Consider the following 25,949-nt stretch of genomic DNA (forward strand, 5'->3'; position numbering starts at 1 on the left):
CTGTTCCTGTTGAGTCTTGCCTATTCACCCTCCCATCTTCCACACCTGCTTTTGCAGCCCATTCTTCACATTGATTTCCACCATTCAGTCACATTCTCCTGTCCAGTCTAGCAAACTGTCCTCTCATTTTGAATGGAATCACAGATACATTTTTTATAACCGTATCACAAAGCCTCCTCTATCTGCCTCTTCCTTCCTAAAACAAATGGCCTGAAATGTTAGCCTTGGCCTTCCATGACCACTGAGGTTTTCCCACAAGGCTTGTCTTTTTACTTCTGATAGGATCTTCAAAACATACCCAACTTCTCTGTTGATCTGAAACCTATAGGCTCCCCAGGTCCTAGATTTGAACTTCTGCCAATATGTGTGTTAAAACCATTCTGATTTATTAATCAAGATTCATTCTACATAAATTCTTTCTGAGCAGTGGCTTCTATTGTTTATGAAACAGATCCTCTCCTTAAAACTTTTCTTGGAAGATCCTTCTATTGTTTGCCTTCATTTATAGTATCAGCATAAATTTACCACTTCTTCATTCTTCCTTCTATTGTATATTCCCCTAGCTATTATGAAAAGCAAAACTGAAAATTTTTCTCCATTCCTTTACCCCAACTTCTTTCTCTCCTGTCCTTCTAACCTCTTGCTTCTGCTCTCCTGCTACTCAGAAGTTATGATGGTTGTAGATAAAAGTAAATAGGCCTGGGCCTCCCCGGTGGCGCAGCGGTTGAGCGCTGGGTTGCAAAGCTGCCCGCAGCCTCTGCAGGGCCAGTTTGATCCCTGGCTGCTCCCCGGCCACCGGAGGAGGGTCCCACATGGCGCGCAGACCTCTCCTGCCGCCCTCTGCTCCCCTCAGCAGTGTACTTCGGTCCTTCTGCCTGCTCTGCTCCTTGCCCTGGCTCTGGTGAATTCTCTCACCCTCCCGCGCTTCTGACTGTACCCAGTGCTTGTATAAATAAAATAAATAAATAAATAAATCTTAAAAAATAAAAGAAGGGATTCCTCTTTAAAAAAAAAAATTAAATAGGCCTTTGGAATAGTTTTATTGTAATATTGCTTGACAAAAACATCTCTGATACTGCTTAGCCATTTTGAAAAATGCAAAGACACCATAATTTTAAAAGCAAAGTTTAGTGTGAATGAGAGCTCTTTCATGAATAAGTAGAATGCCTTATCAGCTGTGGCCTTAAGAGGATAATTGGAGAAAAATAGGAAAATTGCCTAATCCAAAAATATCTAGCTATGTGTACTGAATATTTAAAATACCATTATTGGAGAACCATTCTTTGACTTAAAAAGAACTTTTAAAAGTCCATTGAACCTAGAGAGGGGAGGTAAATGTTATACTTGGTCGTCTTGGTTATTAACACTTTAAACTAAACAAGATGATCTAAACTTTTCAGTATAACTAGAGAGAGTGGAACTCCCTGCATCGGGTTACGTTCAGAACTTAGCCTTTGATGAGGGGGAATGAAGCAGGGCCTCTAAGCACACCTGAGCCCTTGCAGTAGACAAGGCTGGTGAACAGCTCTGGGCACAGGGAAAGAGAGAGGCAGGAAGAGAAACAGCCCTAGCAAAGGACACCTCACACAAGATCAGCTACATCAGCTACATAATTTGCAGGGCCAAGTTTAAAATGAAAACATGGGACATTTTTTTTAATGTATGAAATTTTCAAGATGGTGACAGCAGAGCTTTTACTTAATCCTAGTGCAAGGTCTTCTCAGCCAAGAAGAGGGGACCTGTGAGACTATATGTCACAAGTCCACTGCCTGGGGGGAACAGGGAAATTTTGGATGGGTATTACTAGATTTTCCTGTGTTCTGTGTTCCACACCCAATATCTCTGCTCAGTGTGCTCCTGAATCGCATACATGCATTCATTCAATAAACATTCACTAAGTCCCTACTACTAAACATGCAGATGCCCTAGACACAGAAAGATAGTTCCTTAACAGACTTTTCCCCTGGTGTTTTTCAGGACATTGTTTAATTATCAATTGAATTTTAAGAGTCTGCTAAGTGTCAGAGTTTCTTCTACTATTCAGGAAAAAAAAAGTTTCTCACTTAAGTTGGAGAAAAGCAACTATATGTTGTATTTCTTAGAACCCCTCTCCAGTTGGATAGTCACAATAAGTATTAATGCATTAAAGGATCTGAAAAGTCACCTAGCATAGAAACCCATTTAGCTTCCTTTAAGCATGCTTTTACGATTCATTGACAGACCATGACTCTCCTCAAAGTGTAGCTAGATGGAAGGGAAAGAAGTCATAAAAGAATAAATATGAGCTTTTCATTCAAGAAATTTGGTGAAGAGAATATGGAAGATGGGATAGGAATTTGAGTCTGGTTGGGAACAACTAAAAGGGGGGTTAAAAGGCTGGGGTTGCCAATTGGAAGCATCTGGCTCCTATAACAAGGGACAGAGCCAGTGCGCCAGAGGGCTGGTATATTGTGCTCTGCAGAATACAAGCTCCATGGCCTTTTTCCCATCCTTCCCTACCCTTTAAAACAATGGCCTCTACTCACTACTGATCCAAGGCTGCACATAGTCCATCTTGTTTTATATTCTACCTCTTTCCCCTCATAACCTCCTCCTCTGAGAAGCCAGGGCATGGCTTACAACAAAGGAAAACATAAGGCAGTGATTTTAATCCTTGCAATGGGGTTTATTCATGAATAAGTCAAGAGTTGAACATTAGTCAGGATCAAAATCCCAACTTTAAAAAAATTGCAGTGCTTGATCATTGATGTTAAGCATGACAAAAACAGGCAATTTGTACTTAGATCATAAATCTGCATTTTATTGGTAAAGTCAAATGGTCTGCATTAGAGATGAGTGTGTTGTGCTGAACGGATATTTCCAGTATAGCAACAACGACAGAGCCATTTGGTAGATTCCTCATTCTCTGGCAAGACATTATTTTTGTTGGCTTTAGGGCAACTTCTATTAATAGTTGCTAAAGTTCACACTGTAGATTCATGAGTCTGTGATTCTCCTTGTAATAATATGCTTTTGAGCATATTTTGTACTAAAATAGGATTTGTTTTTTCCAAGTAGGAGTTTAAATCCAGTGGAGGCACCCACAGGTATTTTACTTAGAAGTACAATAATGAAAGATTCCTTCATTTCCACAGCATTTGTTTTTAATTTAAAAATGGGTAGCAGACAATTAGAACTGAGTACTGGCCTGTGGGATGAATAACCAGGCTTCCACTAGAGGATGAGGGGCAAGATGTGTAGGAGTTTGAAGCCAGTCCTGATTCTCTCCCTCATTCCCATGTGAGCACTTGTCACTCTAGGTCTTACTGTCTATCTATATAAAAAGAGAGAGTGTCAGTGGTACCCAACCTCTTCTAATAGGAAGATTCCTTTTTTTTTTAGTAAAATATTTCATGGACATCAATTTGATAATTCTATTTTGAAACCCATAATGCTTATAAGTTAATTTTTATTCTGTGACTCACAACAACACCTACATACATTTGAAATGAGTGTTTCTTTGGTCTACTGATAATGCTGGGAGCACAAATGGCTTTGAAGTTCCCTCCAATAGATGCCTTTCCCATCGTGGGATTCAGAGATGGGGAAATGATGAGCTGGCTTTCTAAAATCCCTTTCAGCTGTTCCACGGAGTCTTTGAACCTTTGTTTCTGCAGAGAACAATGGAATGGCAACCAAAAAGATAATCTTAACATTTGCTAAATGCCTACTAGGAAAGGGATGGTTAAAAAGAAGTCTGGTTTTAAGAATGTTGTACAATTCTCTCCTTCTTCGGGGGAATCCAAGAAATAAAAGTAATGAATGAGGAATACAAGGTCACATAACAAATTCTGACTTTTTTACTTTTTACACTCTGAACTGAACTTCCAATTTGCTTTGATTAGATCGCCTCAATTTGGATTTGTTTGGTTTCAAAAAACTATTGTTTTCTGGGGCGGGAGACCTAACTGGGTTAAGCATGAGATTAATAGAGAGGAAGTTCATATTCTAATCCTGCCTTTGACAATGACCCTGAACTAATTGTTATATAAACCAAGGGAAATTGTTTATCTCTTACAGTTTTAGTTTAGACTATTGATTTTTAATATCTGTACATGATAACTACAGTGAACTTTCTGTTGGCAGCATGGCTGTGAAAGGTTTTTTTGCTCAATCATGTTTTCTTGTTAACAGAAGGGCTATGTACATAGAGGTCAATGATTTTCAGAAATTATGGTGACTAAAAAGACCTGTAACAGTACTAAATTAAACACCATATAGTCATGTTTTATTCCTTAGAAAGTCATTCCACATCCTACTAAAGTATTACTAAAGTGAGTCTGTACCACTTAGTTTTGAATGACAATTGCTATGAAAGCTAAACCAACCAGTTTTCACCCAATGTAGCTCCTGCTATAAAAGTCTCATTTAGGTTTATATATGCCAGAGTTTCAGTGTGAGACTGTGATAGAAGGCCATTTATACATTGCATATGAGAGATGCACCTGTCCCTTTAAAAAATAATAATATTCCATTCTAATAAAATGGCCCAAGACACTCTGAAAGTGCTTCATACACACATAGAAGTTACAGAGAATGATGAAGGAGCGATACGTGACAGCCAGACAGCATCTGCTTAGGGAGGAAAGAAATGTGTTCCATTGCAGGTTGACCTCAGGCAACTTCTTCCTCTTTATATTTCTTTTAATCCCATTTGGCACCTCTGGACTTAGGAAAAACTTGAAAACAGAATTTGGGAAATGAAGCACATATTTAAAAAAATACTATGTGATACCAAGACTTTTTTCTTTTCTTTCTTTTTTTTTTTTTTTTCCTCTTCCCCAGAAACAGGAAACAATCTGTCTAATCCTCCCTTTTGAGAGTCAGTGGTGAGGCTGCAGTTGTCTTTACACATCCTTACTTTGGAGGCCTTAAATTGGAATGACATCCAAAGGCCTTATTTGTGGCTTTCCAGACAGGATAGAAAAATGCTTCCAATGTGCGTCATATCATTGTTTAAATGTTTTGATTAATCACTTTAGTTTGATGATTTTTTTCTTTTTTCTTTTTTTTTTACTATAATAATCTAAGAAGAACAATATATGTGCCACCAGTTTCCTAGGCTAATATGTGTCCCAATAACATTCTTTGTTTCCAAACCTTGGTTAAAATAATCCCAAAGCTAAAATTTATACCCATTGCTATAATTTTTATCAGCTAGTCCTATATTCATTCATATCTCTCTGCCTTCCCAACTAATCATAGAAATTGTTTAATTAGCGGATTTCAAAGATTTCATTTGAAGATCGGCAATTGAAATTTTTGGCTTACTTATTTTAAGAACTCTTCAAGATAAAGTCCTAGAAATTGGTATGGCTTTATTTGTCATCACATTTTCTGAGACTGTACAAGAGGTCCTCTTGTAAAACTGAATCTCCCAAGTGGTTGCCAGGACAACCTCTTCCTTCTCAGCTTGGAGTTAATTGAGTGTTAACCTGCATGTTCAGAAGAAAATGGACTAATTTTTATGGGGAAAAATGAAGCTCAAGACATGCTAGAGCATTGAATTAATCATTGAATTATCATTCAATATGCGTTGACCTTTAAGTCCTACAAATACCTTGGAACACACCTTTTTCAAGAAAGTGTCTCTGTTCCCCATATCTGGTCAGAATCACTCTGAATCGCATTTTTGTTTAAATTCTTTCTTCCTCCTTGATTTGATGTCTGTCTTAGACTCTGAGCAAACATTTGTCGGAGGCACCTGGAGTGACCCCAGCAAACCTTAGCTTCACTTGACTCCCGCCCACGCAATAGGAGCTTTACCCTTGAGGCCCATTAACATCCACACCTTTTGTTCTAAATTTACTGTACCAAACTTTACCAAAAGAATTTCAGGTTTGAAGAAAAAAAAAAAAAACAAGGAGCATGAGTTCCATTGTCAGCCCAGAAGTGAGTCACCGCTGCAGAATTTCTTCTGTCTACTGATTAGACCGGATACATGCTGGGCGGTGCCACAGGAAAGGCTGTCGCTCTCCCTATGTGTGAGTTAATAGTCACAAAAGGTCACAATTTTAACATGTTAAAAACCAAATCTCTCTCATGGGCATGTGGGGGAGGGGAGGGCAGTTAACACAACCTCCTGGTAGCAAAGGGAAAAAACTAAATTTATTTCCCCTCCTAACCTGAGTTTACCACCAGCTGACACAGCTACGTGCTTCGCTGCATGAAGATTAAGATGACACTGATTTTTGTGTTTGGTGGGGCTAATGAGATATGAACTATCTGACATTTTTGGAAGGGCAGTGTATCTGAATCCTCTGTGGTCAGGCCAAATAAACTGTTCGTATTCTGTGACCACAAAGAAACCAAAGCCACTCGGCCTACATGCTACTTTTTCAATAAAAGGAATGACTTTCCTCCACAGCCTGGAATAGGAGATAATTAGGGTGAGCAAATAATTTGTCATCTAAACCAAGGCACCTCTGAGTGCGAAAGATGGCCCTATTAATAATTCCACCAAGAGGAGTGAAGCAGAACAGCCCCAAGCAAAAACAAACAAACAAAAAAAATCAGACTAGATGCATACCCACCGTAGTCATAGTATTAACTAAGCATTTTCCAAAGAATCTGCAGCTTTTATAAGAACTCACTGAATGACAGCTATGCATCTGATGGGTTATTGTATTTAAACATTGCAAAACTTGAAAACTTCCTAGATAAATACTGTTTGCCAAGCCAGTGAATTTCAAATGTTTTTGCAAACAATGGGGAAAAAAAACATTGGGAATACAAGAATCTCTTACAAAACACTAATATGGAAAACCAATAAGAAGCAGAACTGCTTCCTGGTCAAAGCTGGGATTAGGAGCTGGTCCTCAAGGTTCAAGTTTGTCCTTCACCAGCCACCGCACTTCAGGCACCGCTGGGACCTGGAGTCCCAGGAATTCTGTGAATACCTTCAGTTCACATTGATATGCACACTCATGGATCCCTCACAATCTGAAGATATCTGTCAGGATACCTAGGCTGGGAAGGATTAAATGATTTGTCCAAAATCATTTAGCTACCAGGTTCAAAAGCAAGAATTTAAATATGAATCTCTCAGACTTGTATCTGCTTCTCCCCATGACTTCACCTGCCTCCCCCATAGCGGATTTCCAGGCTAGAGAAAATTTAGAAATAAATTTGGATCTTACCATCTAATATTGCCCAACCTGGGCAATATTTTATCCTTTGTCAGGTTTGTTTTTAGTTCTCCAAGGCATTCAGAGGCCTCAGCCCAAAGCTTTCCAACCAGTCCTGTTCGACTAGGTAGCATCAAAAAGTACAACATAAAAATAGTGAAATGTAGGCTATCTGTATGTGTTCAGCTGTGTGTGTGTTTTTTTGTTTGTTTTAATTTTTATTTTAATTTGGGGGGTTACATTTTTACTCCTCCATATGTGCACATGTTCCATTCACTTTCCACCAAACCACCCATGCCCACACCCCCTCTGTCCACCCCCCATCCTTTTCTCTCTCCTCCCCTCTTGCCTATGGTAACCATTATTTTCCTTCACTAAGTTTGAGATTTAATCCTACTATAGTTTGCATGTTAAAGATTTTAAATGGATTGTCCCATTTATTTCTCATGATAATGCTATGAGGTAAGTCCTATTAGCTTATTACTCATTTTGCAGATGAGAAAACTGAACACAGTAATAACTACATAATAAAGTAAAGAAGGCAATTAGTGAGTAGGGCAGACATGATTTGTTTTGACAACAGTGGGTGGTGTCTTTTTACCTCTTAACACATTTTGGCCCCTGCTGGTAACGAACAAGACACCTTTGCATTACAGACTTTACATACTAAACACTTTCACAGCTAACTCGATTCTCCCTTGCCTTACTTTTATATGACATTACTATTTTTTGATAAACTGACTCCTCTTTGACAATAGGTATTATAGTCTAATGTGTCATAACTCCTGGGGAAAGATTTGCATCTAAGAGTATTCTCTAAGGAGGATGCTGCTATAATAAAATGTACTGTGTAATGATGGTGATTTAAGGCAGGCTGCCTAACTAATGATGCTCCAGCTATTTTGGGTCCCAAAGCCTTCTCCACTGGAGATGTTCAACTTGAGACCATGGAAATCTTTTAAAATCTTAACCTTGGTTGAGTATAAGTAATTTATATCAGGTTATATGCTCCTAATTCCAGTCCAAAATTGCTTCCTACTAAGTGATAGGTCCATTGGAAGTCAATTATTATTTTAGTACCTACTCTTTAAAAGGAAGTAGGATGATGCCTTATAAAGTGGAGGGAGGAGGGGGGGGAGAGAGAGAGAGAGAGAGAGAGAATATACCCCTGCTATTTACTTTTGAGGATGAGTTTTCATTAGGAACTTTACATCAGTACTACAGATACAAATTTCAGCAAGTCCATGGAGGACTGTCTGACCTGAAAGATACCTGGATCCAAATCAGAGCTCCTCTGGGAGATGAATTACGACAGCACTCTCTTGGGGGGTCCATAACTTATCTAGCATTATTCATCCATGGAGTATAAATGGATTTTGTAGACAGGCACTATATTAGCTTTTTAAGGTATTTTTTACCTAAAAGAAAAATTATTTCTCCCATAATGGAGTAAAATCTGTAAAATGATACTTGATTTTAAGTACTTATAAAAGTCAACAAAGTGGTCGATATACCAATTTACACAACTGGACATTTATTAAATATTTCCAAAGATGATTATGATGAGTTCCTGAGTTTGAGCCAGCCCCTAGTGAATGAATCCTGGGGTGCCCTTTGTCTTCTTTTATCCTAGAAGTTAGCTGTTTTCATTTGTCATGAAATAACATAGTTGGCGTAACCTACTTAACAGGTATTTACTTAGGACTAATGAGTGCTTTTCACTATTGCAAATATGACAAGATATCACTTTTGCCCTTAAAGAACCTACCACTTACTTGGAAACAATTTTGGACTGGAATTAGGCAGCACATAACATGATATAAATTACTTATACTAAAGATGCTACTTACCAAAAAAAAAAGCCCCTACATTGGTCCTATCTTTTCCTTCTCCTTATAAATGACAGATAAAAAAGATATGGGGCATGCTTGTAAAATATCTGGAAAGCACAAAACTGGGAGGGAGAAATGGAAGGCTAATATACTGATAATAGAAATAGTGATTGTGCTACAAACAACAAGTTGAAATTGATAGAAAATCCTGCATTTAGTTTCAAAAATTCAATAATGTAAGAATAGGACATGGCAGAGCCGGGGTGAGTGGGAGGAATTGTAATTTCGCTTTCAGAAAAAGTCCTGTGGATTTTTTCATTAACTTAATGGTCACTCAGTATCTTAAAATGATTGCAAAACCCCAGGGACCAGGTAGGCATGCTGGGATCTTAGCACCTGATCTACCTGCAAATGCAGACTCATTGTCCTATAACATATAGGCCAATGGAGAAAATATTCCCACTGACGAGAACTCATTGGGTATAGACATAACAGACGAAGAAGGGCATAGTTGATAAAATGTCCTATAGAAGGAGACTAAACTGGTGAGTGACAGGGAAACCAGGCTGTATAGAAATATTGAGTGACCACAGGATGTTTAGTCTATAGAAGAAAAGATTATGGGACTTTGATGGTTGTTTTCCAACATTTAGAGAGCTATTGTTTGACTACAAGAGGAGCTCTAAGACTTTTTTGGGTTATTTCAGTTTAACCAATGGGGTGAAAGCTAGAGAAGGGCAGATTTATTTTGATGGCTTCAAAAGATTTCCTGCCAATTTGGGAATGTCTGCCTCTAAAGGTACCTGGGTCCATGAGCATTTCAGCAGAAATTAGCTGACCATCTGCTGCCTCCCTCCGAAAGGCCTGCAGTTTGTCACCCATCAAAATGAATGATGTCTGAGGACACCTCAGCTGCCAGTTCTTTCACTATTATTTCCTAAATTAAGTGAGAAGTAACAACTTTTCATATGCCTTCCTTAAGACTTCAGACCCACATGAATTTTGCTAACCTACAACTAATGAGTTTGTTTCCTCTTTTTTCCGACATTTTCTGGCTGAAACAACCTTTGATTAGTTGATGAAATGCCATAGTAAATATGCCTGAAGCATTAAAATATACTGTGAATAGTATGTAGATTATGTCTCATTCACAAGTTGGACGCATAAATACGTATACCAGAATATACAAGCAAGGGAAAATCTTGCCTTAAAGTGAGGAGGTAGCCTGGTGAAAGATATGGCAAGCCAGTAGCATGAGTTGCCCTAATGCCTGTTTGAACAGGTGGACTTAACTCATGGACTGGTGGGTGCAAACAACTTGACCTACCACAATGACCATGAGGCCACATGATGGAAAAAAGTATTAGATCCTGACTAATGATTATCTTGCGATTTCCTGGAGGGAGAAGGCCGAGAACCGCATGGACAGTTAGAACGTAACCCATCTGCACATGCCCAGGCATGCCCAGCCCAGAACAGGTGATGATGCTGCCCTCCTCCTTCCTTGTGGACTTAACTTTAATTATCCCTTCCTAACTCCCTTTTAGGTTCCCTTTTAGGAACCTTTCCTACACTGGTTCCTGCATGGATGAGCCTCTCTAATAAAACCTTACCTGGTTCAACTATACTTTGCACTCTCTGCTGAATTCTTTCCCTAGAGGACAAAGGACCCACTCTTTTGTGTTGGGGCCTATAACAGTGAGGTAAATGGTGAGAGGAAGTTCACAGACCAAAGCCCATGAGGTGGATCACATGTAAGTTCCCTCACATGGTCTGCACCTCAAGGAACAGAAGACATGGTTCTCTGAGCTCTGTGAATGCTGGAGGAAAGGAGAAGCTTCTCAGCTCCCTGGGGCTGCCCTAATAGTTGCTATGAATGTTTCTGTCTCCCAAGTCTCTCAGTCAAGGCCAGCATCTTTCAGATACCTGCTATGTTTTTAGATGTGTCCAGGGCCTCCTTGGTGGCCCAAGGGGTTAAGTCTCAGCACTATGAAGCCATCGCTAATCACTGCAACATGAGTTCAATGATCCCTGGCCAGGGAGCAGACCCACATGGTACAGCGGACATCTCCTGTCTCGCCTGCTGCTCCCCTCAGCAGTGTATTTCAGTCAACCCACCTGTTCTGCTCCCTAATCTGTCTCTGGTGAATCCTTTCACCACCCCACCCTCCACACCTCTGGCCTGCACCCCAGCTCTTGTATGCATATATAAAATAAACCTTTAAAAAAAAAAAGATGTGTCCAGATGGCATCATCCAACTAAGAAGAGAAAGAATTACCACATCCTCAAGTGGACATTTCTGTTGTCAACTTACAATTAAGCAATGCTTTGGCCAAAAAATTGCCTTCAGTACAACCAAATGTACAATTTCAGGGGGAAAGACTAATGACATATTTCTGCAAATAAGTTGCTTTCACCAAATACTATGTTTACAACTCTTTATTTCTTGCCAAATACATTATTTTGGCATTGTGCCAATCTACTTAGTTTAGTTTAGAGAGTGAGGCTTTACTGTTTTTATATCCTGTAAGCTTATATTTATAGAAATTAACAAGTAACAGAGATACAGGCTCAGTTGTCATTATTCCCATTAACCAAATGCCATGTTACAGTGAGGCAATATTTCTTGCTTTTAAGTTGAAGTGTTTAAATGGTGTAAAAGTAATTATTTTGAATAATAACAGCCACTAGGGAAAGCTAGTTAAAACATAATTTCAAATTAGTTGTACAGTTACAGATTTATGGAGACTTTATGGAACTTCAAATAGTTACTAACAGTGATGATACTATTCAGTGAGCAGGAAAAATAACTAATATTTATATTACTATCTGTTATCTGTGCCAAATAAAAGAACCATTATTGATAGCAAAATGTGATATAGTTATTTTGTGTATAAAAGTATTATAATGAGAAGCATCATTATTTCTCATGAAGGTCACTACCTTCTACTAATCCAAAACAAAAGCTCTACTTAGTAGTTAGTGATAATACAAGTAACAAAGGAGGGTTAGGAGCAAGAGTCCAATTCCCTTTTAACTCCTCTAGACAGTCACCCCAGCACACCGCACCCAACAACTGAGTTTATTTCCATACACCATACTCCAATAGACCTTTCAAAAGTAGTTGTTCTTTTTACTGTAGAAAGGACATTTTACAGTCAAATTTTGTTTGGTAAATATATTCCAATTAATTTTAATCCAAGTGCATGAAACATTTTAACAAAAGATGAGCGATGCCATTCCTCAAGAGTAATATTAATGCTCCAGATACATGGATTCATTTAAACCTCACCAAGTCCTATGAAATCAGTGGGATTTTTTTTGTTTATTTGTTTTTTTATACTCAAAAAAGCAGGTTTATTATAAAAAGGGAAGGGAAGTCAAGGATGTTTGCATAGACACAAGCAGGCAGAAAGAGTTGGCCTGAGAGAGACAGGTTTGCTAAAAGAGAGGCCTGCATAGGCACAGGTGGGCAGGAGAGCTGCTACATGAAATAGATGTTTTTATTATCTCAGTCTAACAGAGGAGGAAATTGAGGCACAAAGTGTTTAAAGGAACTTCCCCAAGATCACACAACTAAGAATTGGCAGAGAATTTGGACACAGACAGCCTGGTTGCACAGTCCAAGTTCTTAACCACTAGGCTGCACTGCATCCCAATGAAATTAATCAAGAGTCTTGTGTGTGCCAGGCACTGGGCTAATCCTTTTATAAACATTAGCATCTTTTTAAAATATTTTATTTTATATAATTCTTACATCATTTTTCATTTTTGCACAATGTATACATTTTCATTTTGGTTATATTCCCCATATAATTTCACCAGTTGGGTCCTTTGGACATAGATAAGAGGGTTAACAAAAATAACCACTTGGCCAACTGTTTTGTGTATCTTTGGCATAACCCTTTACCCTGGATATGGTCTAGGAGAGCAACATTCTGCAATACCCAAATGTACCTTTCTGGAAAAGTTTGATTTCATGAGAGGGACTCTGAAGGTTGAGTGAACTTGCTTTTGATATTTATATGAAAACTTCTTTCCATAAGGACTTCTCCCAGGAAGACCTAATCTCCTTATTTCAGTGGAGAAGGCAGATCTGAAATCTGTATACATTTGTCAAACTCCCAACTGAACTTCCTCTTTCCCTTCTGTTACAGGGCAAGGAGGGGGCACCCCAGAACCCCCTGCCTGCTCTAAGTAGGTTTTGCCATCCACCACATCAACACAAAGCATTAAAGACTTTAATGGAAAGGAACTTTAATACAATTAGTAAACAATACAGGAAAGACAAAGAATATAGTTTTTAAATCAAGTACCCAAAGTTACCCATCCCCCCATGGGTAAAAGTCCAGCCAAACGGGATTGGTCCTGAGCAAGACCCAAAAGCCTGCCACAAGCCTCAAGCAACTTCCAGTGGGGACCCACAGAAAAGGGTCAGAAACAACCAGACAAATCTGTGGGGAAAAGAGCAAAATCAAAATCAAGACAAAAGCGCCATCGTTATTTTTTCCACGGGTTTCTCACCCACATGTGTTTTAACCAGTCATGACCAAAAGACAAGCATAGTTTTTTTACATGTCTTTCTGCTCCATGTGCCTCCTCCAGGTCTCCTTCTGGCTCTCCATCCTGCTTCCTTCCTTCTTCAGTCTCTTCTCCAGCTTCTTCTTTTTTTTTTTTTTTTTTAGCTCCACTCTTTAGCTCCACCCTCCCTTGGGTGGGGCAGGGAACCTGGAACTTTTCCTTTTCCTGGGGACCACTCTGTTATACTTCCACCAACCTCCCTTGTCTAAGCTAAGCCATTTAAGATGGTGATTGAAGCCATGTAACTTACTCAATCCTGCTGGGTCTCTCTCTTGTATACAGAAGGCATACAAATTGTTATTAATCTTCTCTTTGTCTTTTTTCCCATTATCAATCTAGCTGATACTTGTTTATTTACCAACCTAGAAGAAGCCAGAGGGATATGGGATGATCTCCTTTGCACCCTTACAATGGTCTCTGTGTTGCTCGAGATTGCAAGGTGCTCCCAATAAGAAGTTTACTGTCTTATCTTTTCCTTTCAGGGGTGGAATGGTCCAAACCAGTGAACAGTATGAATTTGTGCATCATGCTCTGTGCCTGTATGAGAGCAGACTTTCAACAGAAACTGTTCAGTGATTCACTGAAGCTCACCAGACCATTGTTCTCTAGGGGTGATTAATCAATTACCCATTTGAGGCTTCTAGAAGAAACTTCCTGTAATGGAAGGAAAGAGAAGTCCTGAAGCCAAGCTGCGGCATGGATTGTGGAAGACTTGACAAATATACGGATTGCCAGCCCCTTGTGTATATGAATGCATTTGTAAGCATCCCTTAAATTATTTTGAAGGTCCTATGCTGATTGGGGCATGATAGACTTCTTACACAGCTGAGGCGGACTTTGTTTTGCCTGTATTGACTATCTGCCTCACAGAATGTATGTATGAAATACTCAGTGATGTGTCCTCAGATGATGACAGGAAGAGCTGCTGAAGAAATTATTACTGTGTTTTAGATGCTTTAATGTTTGCAAAATCTGTCTTGTGAGTGGACTGTCAGCTGTTAAACTGTTCCTGTTTTAAGTGCTATTACCCTTCTCAGTTACCAGAATCTTGCCACTAAAGTTGCAAGTGATCGAAATGGATTTTTAACAAATTAAGTCCTTGCTTTTGAAAAAATTCAAAAGCAGCAACTACTTTATATAAAAATGTGTCTTGATAATATTATCTATGAAATGTGTGTTTATCAGTACCTCCTGTCAATTAATTACAGAGCACAATGATTGTCATTAGGTATTACTTGTCCTTGGGTATTATATTACTCTCTATTATTGGGCATAGAAGTGGTTTCTGCTCCAGAATTCTATCCACTGTATTTCTACATTGTGAGTCATTTTACTTTAAAAGGGAAAACACAAATTTATAGTAATTATGATGTATCAAGAATTTTAAATACTTGTCTTTTACAAAGAAGGAAATTTTGAATATGCTGTCTACTTGGAATCTTTCTCCCAAGAAAAGGCAGATGCCTTTGGGAATGATACAACCTGTCCCATTTCCAGAGGGTCTTCAAAGGACCCTGCCATGGGTATCCTTACATTTCTCAAAGGTTTTAATCCTCAAGAGACAAATAAAGTTAAAAACAACTACACTCAGCAAACACCAGATGTTCTGCTCAAATATGAATTTTTAATGCAATCATGTTGACTTTGTTTCATACTGCCAATAAACTCCTCTTAATTCTAAATATTGAGTAAAGCATGTACTATTTTTTTCCTATTCAGAAACTGTTATCTTTTAGGGGAAGACTGAAGTAGATAATGCAATGGGTTTCATTTTAGTCTCTGCCTCTCCCCAGTGGAGATGACATCTCAAAATGTAATATTGTCATCACTTGAGCGATAATGATCTAGAAGTGCCATCATTATGTGGTTTTCCTCGATAGACTCCCACTATATGATTATACAAACAGCACATGTTTATGTCTTTATGTCACTTGTCATAGACCCTCATAAATTACATGGTTTGTGTATATTCAGCAGAATCACATCACCTGAAGAGATGTAATGTTGCAGGAACATTCAATTATCTAAGATTACAATTCCTTTCCTCCCTCTTGAGGTTAAGAAGTAGTCATGTGCCAGAGGGAACATGAGAGAAAACTTGACAGTTTTATTCAGCTGCTGGAGGCTGGAATTTTTTTACATAAAAAATAGAGGTAATCATAATCCCTTCTTTCTAAGGAAACAGACAAAAGGACACTGGTGTAAAACTTCCCCAAACAATTCAATAGGAGGAAGTGCTCGTCACTGACTTTTCCCCCCACCATGAAGGCACATTTCCTTCCTAGTCTTTGCTTCTCTTATCTGGGAGAATTTTTTTTTCCCCCAAGCGAAGCATGAACAGTTAAGTGGAAAATGGAGGCTGAATTTTACATGGCGATTCTTACCTGCTTGATCTTCGGGAGCTCAGGTGAGTGGGCCTGCCTCAGTTTCTTGAGGTATTTCTCTACTAAGCAGCAAAGACTTTCTGTCCTTTGAATTCTGTCTGAAAAAAGGCAACAAAGGAGCCAGGTTTCCATGGCAGTTTTGCCAAAGACGATGAGGGGGGGGAATAATAGGAGGCAGCTCTGTTCTCACTATTGAGAGTTCTCCAAAAGAAAATAAATGGCCTCCTCGGATCTCCAAACACCCAGGCAGCTTCTGAAATGGCATCTTTACAGCAAAGAGTAAAGTACCCTGAGGAGAAATTTTTATCATTATGTAAGAGTCTGTGGTATTGTCCATGCTTTTTTCCAATCAGGTTATAGTTTTGTTTTCTTTTGTGTTAAAAAATTATAATTAAAAGGGTGAACTGTGGTGTGTTTTATTTGGAAATTGTTATTTGGAAGGAAAATCTGAATATTTTCAAGGAAGATCTGGGTGAATTAAGTAAAAGTACATTAAAATGGTTTCTGAGCCTGAGTATTTCACTTTTTATTACTGATGTTTAACAATTAGGTATTTAATTTTCTTACATTGAGAAATGTTGATTTGTTAATATGTAACTATTTCAGGAGAAATTACAGATGTTTTTCTCAAAATAGACAACTGCTTCTCACTCAAGGACTTTCAGAAATTTAATCCTTTGATAATACTTTCATTAGCTGTTATTAGCAAGAGGGTGTGCTTAGAGAGGTGGCAAAATTCATTTGAATTTTCTTTTTGGATAAATATATGCAGTTTTCCAATTTTTATTCAAGCTATGCAATTTGTTTACAAATATTTATTGCAATGGTAACCTAAGAATAGGAAAAGGTGTGCCTTTTCTGAGGGATGGACAGAGAAGAGGTCAAGAATAAAATGGTTAAAAAAAAAAGAAATGAACGTTTCATAACTTCAGTATATTTAATTGGGCTAAAATAGCACACCATATCCTTTGGATGATTTTGTTTCATTTCCAAGCTTCCTTTTACTATCTCATTGGGGGTATGTTTTCTCCTCTAAACCATGTGAAAATATATGGAAGGGTGAACATGTTGACATTTTAACATCTGGGGTTTTAAATCACATGTATTGAATCAGGGAATATTTACCTGAAAAAATAGCAATAGCAAAAGATAAGTAGACCTGTGTGTTAACTGATTTGTGAGTGAGTTGTTTTGTTTTATAAAGGCCCTTATAATTTGCTACATAGCACTCTTTGAACTTTTCATCTTCCAGAGGGGTTTCAGATTGTCCATGTCCAGAAACAGATGTGCCTTTTCAAAACTGAGGTAGTGGCCATGGGCTCATGTAATGGCACCAACCAGAACCAGCAGTGGATGTGGACTGAGGATGGCAAACTACTTCATGTTAATTCTTCACTGTGCCTGGGCATCTTCAATTCATCTGGGGGCCCTTCCCAGTCAGTCATCTTTGCCTCCTGCTCCCAGGCCCCCAGATGGACTTGCTATGCAAAGGAAGGGTTCCTTGAGGTGGAAAATACCTCTCTGTTTCTCAAGAAACAAGGCTTCAAGGTAGTGGTCAAGAAGGGCAAGAAATACCTCCATAGCTGGATGAAAATAGATGTCAACAAGGAGGGAAAACGAGTCAATGAAAGCCTCTGCTTTAAAAAAGGTGAGCTATTTCTCAGAATCATCTCTGGAAGTTCTGCTAAATGTCTTGTTTTGTTTTGTTTTCACATTCAAGGGAAGTCTACATGTCCCAGTAATCCTAGGAAGGAATCATAAACTAATGGATCATGTGTGTGTAGTGCCCAGTGACTGGATAAGCTTCCTTATGCTCATTAAAACATACCCAGCTTTTCTCTCTCGCTCTTCCTTCCCTTCTTTTCTTATTTCAACAATATCTTGAACTTCTCTTTTATAAGCATTTTAGTTAAGTACTGCTAGATGTAAGACTATAGAGCTTGACATACATACGTAATGTGTAATAACATGCAGTAACAGTCTACATGTATAGCTAAGACCAATGATCAAGGAATCTTAGAACATCAAAATGATGATTAATAAGACTAGGATGATAATAAATTGTGCTTTTGCAAATTTATGGTACTAGTGTTTAAGGATAATATCTTTGGGGGATAGTAGACTTTTGAAATATAAGAGCCAGTGTGTAAACACTGAACTTTCTAATTTGTTGACCATTAATAGATCTAAACTAGATGGTAGGCACAATGCACAGATTCCTGGTACAGCACGTAGTTCAGTCCTGATAAAAGTTTATTTTAGGAAGCCATGAAAGATAAAACTAATAGAGTCATGGGATATTAGGAACAAATGAACCTTACAAATCACTGGAGAAATTATCTAAACATAAAGCCTTTTCTTAAGGATACTGAAATTTATCATGGTTAAGTGAATTATCTCAAATAATCTAGTGATAGATGTATGATTAGAACCCAAACTTTTTGACTCCTTGTCCTTTGTATATTCCATTATACCAATAGTTCCTAAATGTATGATCAAAAACTTTAAAAAAAAAAAAGATTTTTTGGGGGCCTCCCTATTGGTGCAGGCGGTTAAGTGCCACACTGTGAAGCTGTCCGCAGCTTCTGCAGTGTGGGTTCGATCCCGGCCAGTCAGCGAGAATCCCACATGACGAAGTAGACCTCTTCTGTCCCGCCCGCTGCTCCCCTCAGCAGTGTATTTCATTAGTCTGTTCTGTTCCCCATTCTGTCTCTGGTGAATCCTCGCACCCTCCCGCACATCTGCCCTGTACCCCGGTTCTTGTATAAATAAATAAATCTTTAAAAAAAAGATTTATTTGTTTATGCATACAAGACCTGGGGTGTAGGCTAGAGGTGCAGGGGTGGTGAGAGGATTCACCAGAGAGAGTGGGAAACAGAAAAGGCGATTGACTGAAATACACTGCTGAGGGGAGCAGCAGGCAAGACAGGAGAGGTCTGCTGCACCATGTGGGTTAGCTCCCTGGCCAGGGATCAAACTGGTGCTGCAGTGACTGCCTATAGCTTGATAGCACTGAGACTTAACCCCTTGCACCACCAGAGAGGTCCTGACTACAACCTTTTTACTAACTAACTGTATAAGAATCATTTGAGGGAGAAGAAAATTGTTGCCACAATTTCTTCCAACATGACAATGTCAAGATTTTGTTTCAAGAAATCTGAATTTGGCCATTAAACTGGATGATTTTTAAAAGCACTCCAGGTAATTTTGACATGCAACCCTATTTGGAGGCCAGCATACATGGTACATTAAATCTTTTTTATTAGGTGCTGATTTTTTATTTTCTGTCGCTCACTCACACTTAGATGCCAAGCAAATGCACTGGGCTCTTCTACAATAGAAGTTGAGCATTGCAGGTGCTGATCCTATAAAACTTCTGACCATGAGAATTAGACAAATGTCAAAAAGTTGATTAGGAAGTTCAAATTTATCAGAGAATATACAATATATATCACTAATTTTGTACAATTCCTTTCCTATTGTTCATCTAGTGAGGTCTGTCCTAAACAACACAGAAACATTATAAATTTTCCCACTGTACCATTTATACACACAAAGTGAGATTCTTCTCCAGCCCCCAATCAAAACTTACTGAGCAGAATATTCTTTTACTGGAACTTTAAAAAAATAGATAGGGATTTAGTTTAGTTTTTATTTTATTTTTTTAAAGACTTATTTATTTATTTATTTATTTATTTATTTATTTATTTATTTATTTATACAAGCACTGGGTACAGTCAGAAGCGCGGGTGGGTGAGAGAATTCACCAGAGCCAGAGCGGGGAGCAGAGCAGGCAGAAGGACCGAAGTACACTGCTGAGGGGAGCAGCGGGCGGCAGGAGAGGTCTGTGCGCCATGTGGGACCCTCCTCAGGTGGCCGGGGAGCAGCCGGGGATCGAACCGGCGCCGCAGAGGTCGAGGGCAGCTTCGCAACCCAGCACTCAACCACTGCGCCACCGGGGAGGCCCTAGTTTAGTTTTTAAACTAGAAAATACTTCATGAAAAAAACTCTTCTTTCACCTTCATACAAAAACATATACACTGATGGATTTCACTTGAAAAGTAAAGTAGATGGAATCAAACATTTACAATGAACAACTGAACCATTATGTCCAAAACATGTCTGGTAAGTATTTTGGGGGAAAATGGACATTTAGAAAAAGCAGAGTTAAAATTTGTACATTTGTGTTACCAAAAATGTCTTGTATTTGAATATGTATGCATATAACACATTTTATTTAACACAACTGTAAGTTAACAGACACATTTTTCTGCTTCACCCATAGAAAATGACATTAATTAACCCATAAAATGAAAACAAACTGACTCGCTAGAGAATCCATTGTGAAAAACTAAATTGCATTCAGATATTTGCAATGAATGACTCCTAATAACCCTTTTTGTTTTGTTTTGGTTTTTAATTTTTAATATTTTCTTCCTTAATTTTTTGGATAATATAAGATTTCTCCTCTCAGGTAGTCACCATAGTTCTCCCACCACCAAAGCACCCATAGTCCATCACCATATTCCCTTGTGTTCTCACCTTTTCTTTGTTTTCTATCCCCCATGCCTCCTCCCGTCACGAATACCTCATATCTGTGGTCAGCTTTCAAGGGTTGTCTTTGTCTTACCCTTTGTTTGTTTTTTTCTATATTCCACATAAAAGTGATGCCATCTGATATTTACCTTTTTCTTTTTTTAAATTTATTTTTTTATTTCTTTAATATTTTATTTTATATAATTCTTACATCATTTTTCATTTTTGCACAATGTGTGCATTATCATTTTGGTTATATTCCCCATACAATTGCATCCCACCCTTGTTTTGACTGACTTCTTTTGCTTTGTCAGCATCAACCTTTCCAGCTCCATTTATGTTGCCACAAATGGCAAAAGTTTATCTTTTTTGATCACTGAGTAGTATTCCATTGTGTATATGTGCCACATCTTCCTGATCCACTCATCTGTTTTGAGGCATTCAGGTTGTTTCCTGAATCAGGCTATTGTAAATAGTGCTGCAATGAACATAAGAATTTTCAGATGAAGGATACATAATGCCATCCATCATTTGGATACGTTTTCCAAGGGATGCCAAGTCTCCTCACATTCATAAATAAGAGAGAAATTTTTCTAGGCATATTTTCATGTGTTCCTGAGATGATTGGGCTAGTGAAATCACTGAAAGAAATTTTGCTGCTGAAGTAAATCACGTTGTAAACAGGTGACATAATTGCTAGTTAAAGTAATTGTTTAATTGTAGTAATTTGGGTGAGGGAATAAAATGCATAAGCATTATAAAAGGTACGTAGTCATATATGCTATTGGGAGAAAGGGTTTAAGTAGAAGCTGTTTGCTCTAGAGATTTGTAGGTGCTCTTGTAAATATTGAGACCTCAAGGTGAGAAAACAAAACAGTAAATGTCTTTTATATGTACAGATACTATTTTGACCAAATTGTCTATAGGTTTGTTTTCTTGTTGTATCATTATAGCAACACAGACCTGGTAACTGACCGTTTATTAGCTAATCATCTAAAATTATATGATCGGGCCTCCCCTGGTGGCACAGCGGTTGAGCCCTGGGCTGCAAAGCTGCCCGCAGCCTCTGCAGCACCAGTTCGGTCCCCGGCCACCGGGTGAGAGTTCCACATGGCGCACAGACCTCTCCTGCTGCCCGCTGCTCCCCTCAGCAGTATATTTCATCAGTCTGTCTGTTCTGCTCCCCACTTTGACTCTGGTGAATTCTCTCACTCTTCCCCGCTTCTGACTGTACCCAGTGCTTGTATAATTGATTGATTGATTGATTGATTGATTGATTAATTAATTAAAATAACAGATTATTATTGTCATGGATATTAAAATTTTCATTTTTCCCTGATGTGTGTGCCCTAAGACCATATGTGTTATGCTAAAGGGATAAGTCAGCCCTGGGCACACCAAGCTATTCACGCACTTTCCATCCCCTCTTCCCCTGTCTATTTACAGAGTATGTGGTTCCACATCTCTCTCCCTCATGGAAGCCACAAGCTTATAAACCATTCCTCCCCCTCCCTCTAGCATGGCTTCCTCCTATTCCTTTCCCCACACCTTCTCATCCTCCCCATATATATGACACAGGGGACACTGGAATAAACCAGACACATGTTCATAATGTTACCCATAATGTATAGTCATTGAATAGTAACTGGCTATGAAAAAGCATTTCCTTAATTAATCTTTCATTTATTATTTAATCTAATTTTTGTGTGATGTTATACTTTTATGTTTTACTCTAATCTTAGAATGAATTTCCATTTATTAATTTTACTTTATTTTTAATCTTGGATGTTTTTATATGGTCAAAAAAAATTTCTTAATCTCTGGTTATGGCCTCTGATTTGTTATGTCTGCCATTATTTGCAAATTCTCCTTCTTTAGTTTCTTCACAACTTTCCACTTCCTTATTCATTTTCTCAAATTTTAAATATGTATTTAATATACTCTTTATTTCATTGATTATATTTCTGAAATGTTATTCTTTTTTCTATTTCTAATAATTAGATGATTGTAATCCCTACCCCTTTCACTTCACCTTTATTCTACTGAATCTTACATCTAGTGTATTCACCTTTTTCTATAAATATATACACAACTCCTCTTCCTTTAAGGTATCTTCTGTTTGATTTGCTATCACTTTTCCAGATTATTTTCCACTATTAAAAGGCATATTATATCTGTCATCTTCCTACAGAGTAGGAAGTAAAAATATACTTAAATTTTCTGTCTCCAAAATGTTCTATTCAAGTTATGCTGTTTTTCAACATGTTCAAAAATTATGTATATCATTCAAAGGCAAAAAAATGTATTTATTATTATTATATAAAAATTCTATTTCTAATCATTATATCTGAGTCAATGATAAACTAATTAATAAGATAAAATACACATTGCTTTGAAAAATGTATTCAACATATGGTGTTACTATGGTGCAAATCATCTCATAGATAACCTATTTGCAATTTTAGTGCTGAAACTTTTTAGACTGGACCCAGGATGGTCTACCTTATCTTTAATTATTTTCTAAAAGGAATTGTGGGTTGTGTGGAAACAATGTAGTAGCAATGGTACAATAAAGCTTTTTAAAAATAGCTTCAACATATTGTTCCATTGTGTAAGAACTTTTCCTTGCATTTGTCAAAACACTTCTTACTCTTTCATGAACTGTAAAATGTATATATTTTTTAAAGATCAGAAGAATTTATAGATATCAAAACATCCAAAGATGTATTATTTTTAATTTAATTCCATCAATTATTTTTAGTATTACTCCACAGCACCCAATTCAACAAAGTGTTCAGAAGAGGGAAAGATGGACTTGTTTTGATTGCTTTATGCATTTCGATGATAGATTTTCTTTCTTCCCAATCTACTTTATAATCCTTCAGTACCAACATAAGGAAAGATTAGAATTCAGTTAGTCTCACATGGGACTTATGGAAAAAATCACATGCTTAGTAGATTAAAATCACCTGAGAAACTGGATAGAAATAGAGATGCATTTCTAGGTCTCACAAATCTAATGAATCATCATTTCTAGGGCAGAGTCAAGGGTTCAGTATTCTAACAAGCTCCAGATATGATCCCAATGCTTATCAAAGTTTGCAAACCACAGCTTTAAAATTCATGAAATTTGGAGATTAAATGTTAAGAATGAAGTTTCTTTCCTACTTCCTAAATAGCACAATTTAAAGACACAGACACAAAATGAAAGGGTACTGGACTTAGATATTATGTAGGTTCTTTCTTTGGAACTAAAATGGCAGTGGCCTAGAATGGAAAATGCACTTGTTTGGCTTGGGGTATTTTAAAAATATATTTAGAAGGTAATGAGAGACAATTACAGAAGACTGAAATATTTTCCCATTAGATATACCAAAGTCATATGGAATGCTAATATGCTATGTTAATTGCAGAAGAATTTCAAGAGTTCTTCAATCATTTATCTGATTTTGGGAATGTCCTGTTTCATCCATTGAATTAGGATGAAAACTCACCTATTGCTCCATTTTGAAGAATAAGCATAGGCAGACATGCTAAGACATGTAATTACATGCTAGGTATTTGGAAACGTGTTCTAGTTTAACCCCATCATTAAATCTTTTTTTTTGAGAGTCTGAGGGCTAAAATTGTCATGTGGTACTCAACTCAGAAAATAAACTTTGACCAAAGCTCAAAATGACCAAAGTACTAATCTCAATATAGGACAAAAATTTTTGCATCTCAACAAAAGTTGCCTTCTTAAAGAAACATTCAAGTACCTAGCTCAATTCAGACTGCAAAATAAGACTACTTCTTGAAATTTGGTGTAGAGGAATATTACTACTAGTACAGGTGTCATGTAGAAATACCCCAGGGATAAATAAAACTCCTGGTCTATGTTCAGAGTGGCTAAACTGTGTCAGTGATAGTGGCACAGGTTTGGAAAGATATGGAAACTTAGGTGAATGCCCAAAAATCTATCAAATCCTTAATCTGATAGATGTACAAGTAGGCTTGCCAGATAAAATAGATGTACAAGTAGGCTTGCCAGATAAAATATTTTTAGTATATTTTTAATACACAGTATAATATGACATCTGCAATATTACATACTTAAGGCATGCTAAACATGGTGAGTTATTTGTTATTCATATGAAATTCTAATTTAACTGGGCATAAACCTGGCAAAAAGGAGTACTTTGCACAACCCTCTATATCTCATGGAAATGATGCTTGATAATCATGGGTTTTTATGTTAACAAGTAGTTTTAAGAGAAATGCTGGTATTTATTATTTTGTCATGGTTTAAGTATCATTGCTTTATTTATATTAAGACTTCATTTTTTATTATAAATTTTATTTTTATATTCCCCATACTTGTTAGATTTTAAAAATACTTTTACCATTTTGATCCTCTTTTTGTACCTCTCCCCTACTTCTTTATATATATTATTTGAAACATGTTAGTCAGTTAAAATTGGAATGGAAATGAATGAACTTCAAAAGAGGGTCCAGAGGTGGGCCAGAAGCAGGAATATACAATGATTAATAACCTTTTAGGACACCTAGCACATAGTAGTTGCTTGGTTAAATAGCTGTTTTGGTAATCCAGTAGAAAATGAAATCTTTGGCTAAAGTTTATTCCAGAAATCTTCAAAGTTATGGTTTTCTAAATGGGCAATATTTTGTATGGTCCTATATCCAAGAAAACTTGGGTGCACTATAAACCTCTTAAATATACCAACTTATCTCATGATTTATACATCCTTTCTAATGTTTCATATTGTACAACTGTCCCCTAAGAGTAGTGATACATAAAGAGTGGCCCAAAGACCATCAGCATCATCATTGGCATCACTTTTATTTAACAATCTCTACTGAATCAGAATGTGCATGTCAGCAGGAATCCCAAGAAGTGGAGAGCACATTTTTTTAAAAGATTTATTTTTACTTATTTATGAATAGAGAAGTAGGGTGTAGGCCACAGGTGCAGGGATGAAAGGACCTACCAGAGACAGAGTGGGGAACAGAATAGACTGATCTACTTAAATACACTGCTGAGGAGAGCAGTTGGTGAGACAGGTGAGGTCTTAATCCCTGAGCTACCAGAGAGACCCCAAGAGCACATTTTAAACTTCTTTTCTTTTTTTTTAGTTTTAAATCAATTTGTTTTCTTCTAGAACATAGGGAGCTTAGAAAATACAAAGTCTCATTACTTGATATTCACACAATTAGGATTAGAAGCAGTATGAGCTGTGATAAAGTAATGTCATAGCTTTCTAAGGAATCATCAATCTTCATGACCAAGTTATACAAGTCATTTATAGTGATTCTCAACCTGGTATTTTAATGACCCTTTTGAGAAGCTGGTGAAAATTAAGAAAGTTCCTCACAGAATATTTGTGCACCCCAGAATTTCACATGAAGTATTCAGAATTTTTTTTAAATATTTATTTATTTATTTATTTAT

General features: G+C 37.5%; 2 protein-coding genes across 2 annotated transcripts in view; both read left to right on the top strand.

The window, feature by feature from the left end:
• PTPRR (protein tyrosine phosphatase receptor type R) overlaps positions 1–15,268 on the top strand; it is a 245,899-nt gene extending 230,631 nt beyond the window's left edge. Inside the window, exon 15 of the mRNA XM_054696760.1 lies at positions 14,063–15,268. Within this exon, the coding sequence (XP_054552735.1) occupies positions 14,063–14,156 (94 nt within the window). The 3' untranslated portion in view covers positions 14,157–15,268. The remainder of the gene's footprint in view (positions 1–14,062) is intronic.
• A 604-nt stretch (positions 15,269–15,872) lies between these two features.
• The window catches only part of PTPRB (protein tyrosine phosphatase receptor type B), a 104,752-nt gene continuing 94,675 nt past the window's right edge, over positions 15,873–25,949 (top strand). The window contains exons 1-2 of the mRNA XM_037513992.2: positions 15,873–15,987; positions 17,217–17,612. Coding sequence (XP_037369889.1) covers positions 15,933–15,987; positions 17,217–17,612 — 451 coding nt within the window. The 5' untranslated portion in view covers positions 15,873–15,932. The remainder of the gene's footprint in view (positions 15,988–17,216; positions 17,613–25,949) is intronic.

The sequence above is a fragment of the Talpa occidentalis genome, unplaced genomic scaffold (genome assembly GCF_014898055.3).
Source record: "Talpa occidentalis isolate TD23 unplaced genomic scaffold, MPIMG_talOcc4v2.1 talOcc4.16, whole genome shotgun sequence".
NCBI classification, from domain to species: domain Eukaryota; kingdom Metazoa; phylum Chordata; class Mammalia; order Eulipotyphla; family Talpidae; genus Talpa; species Talpa occidentalis.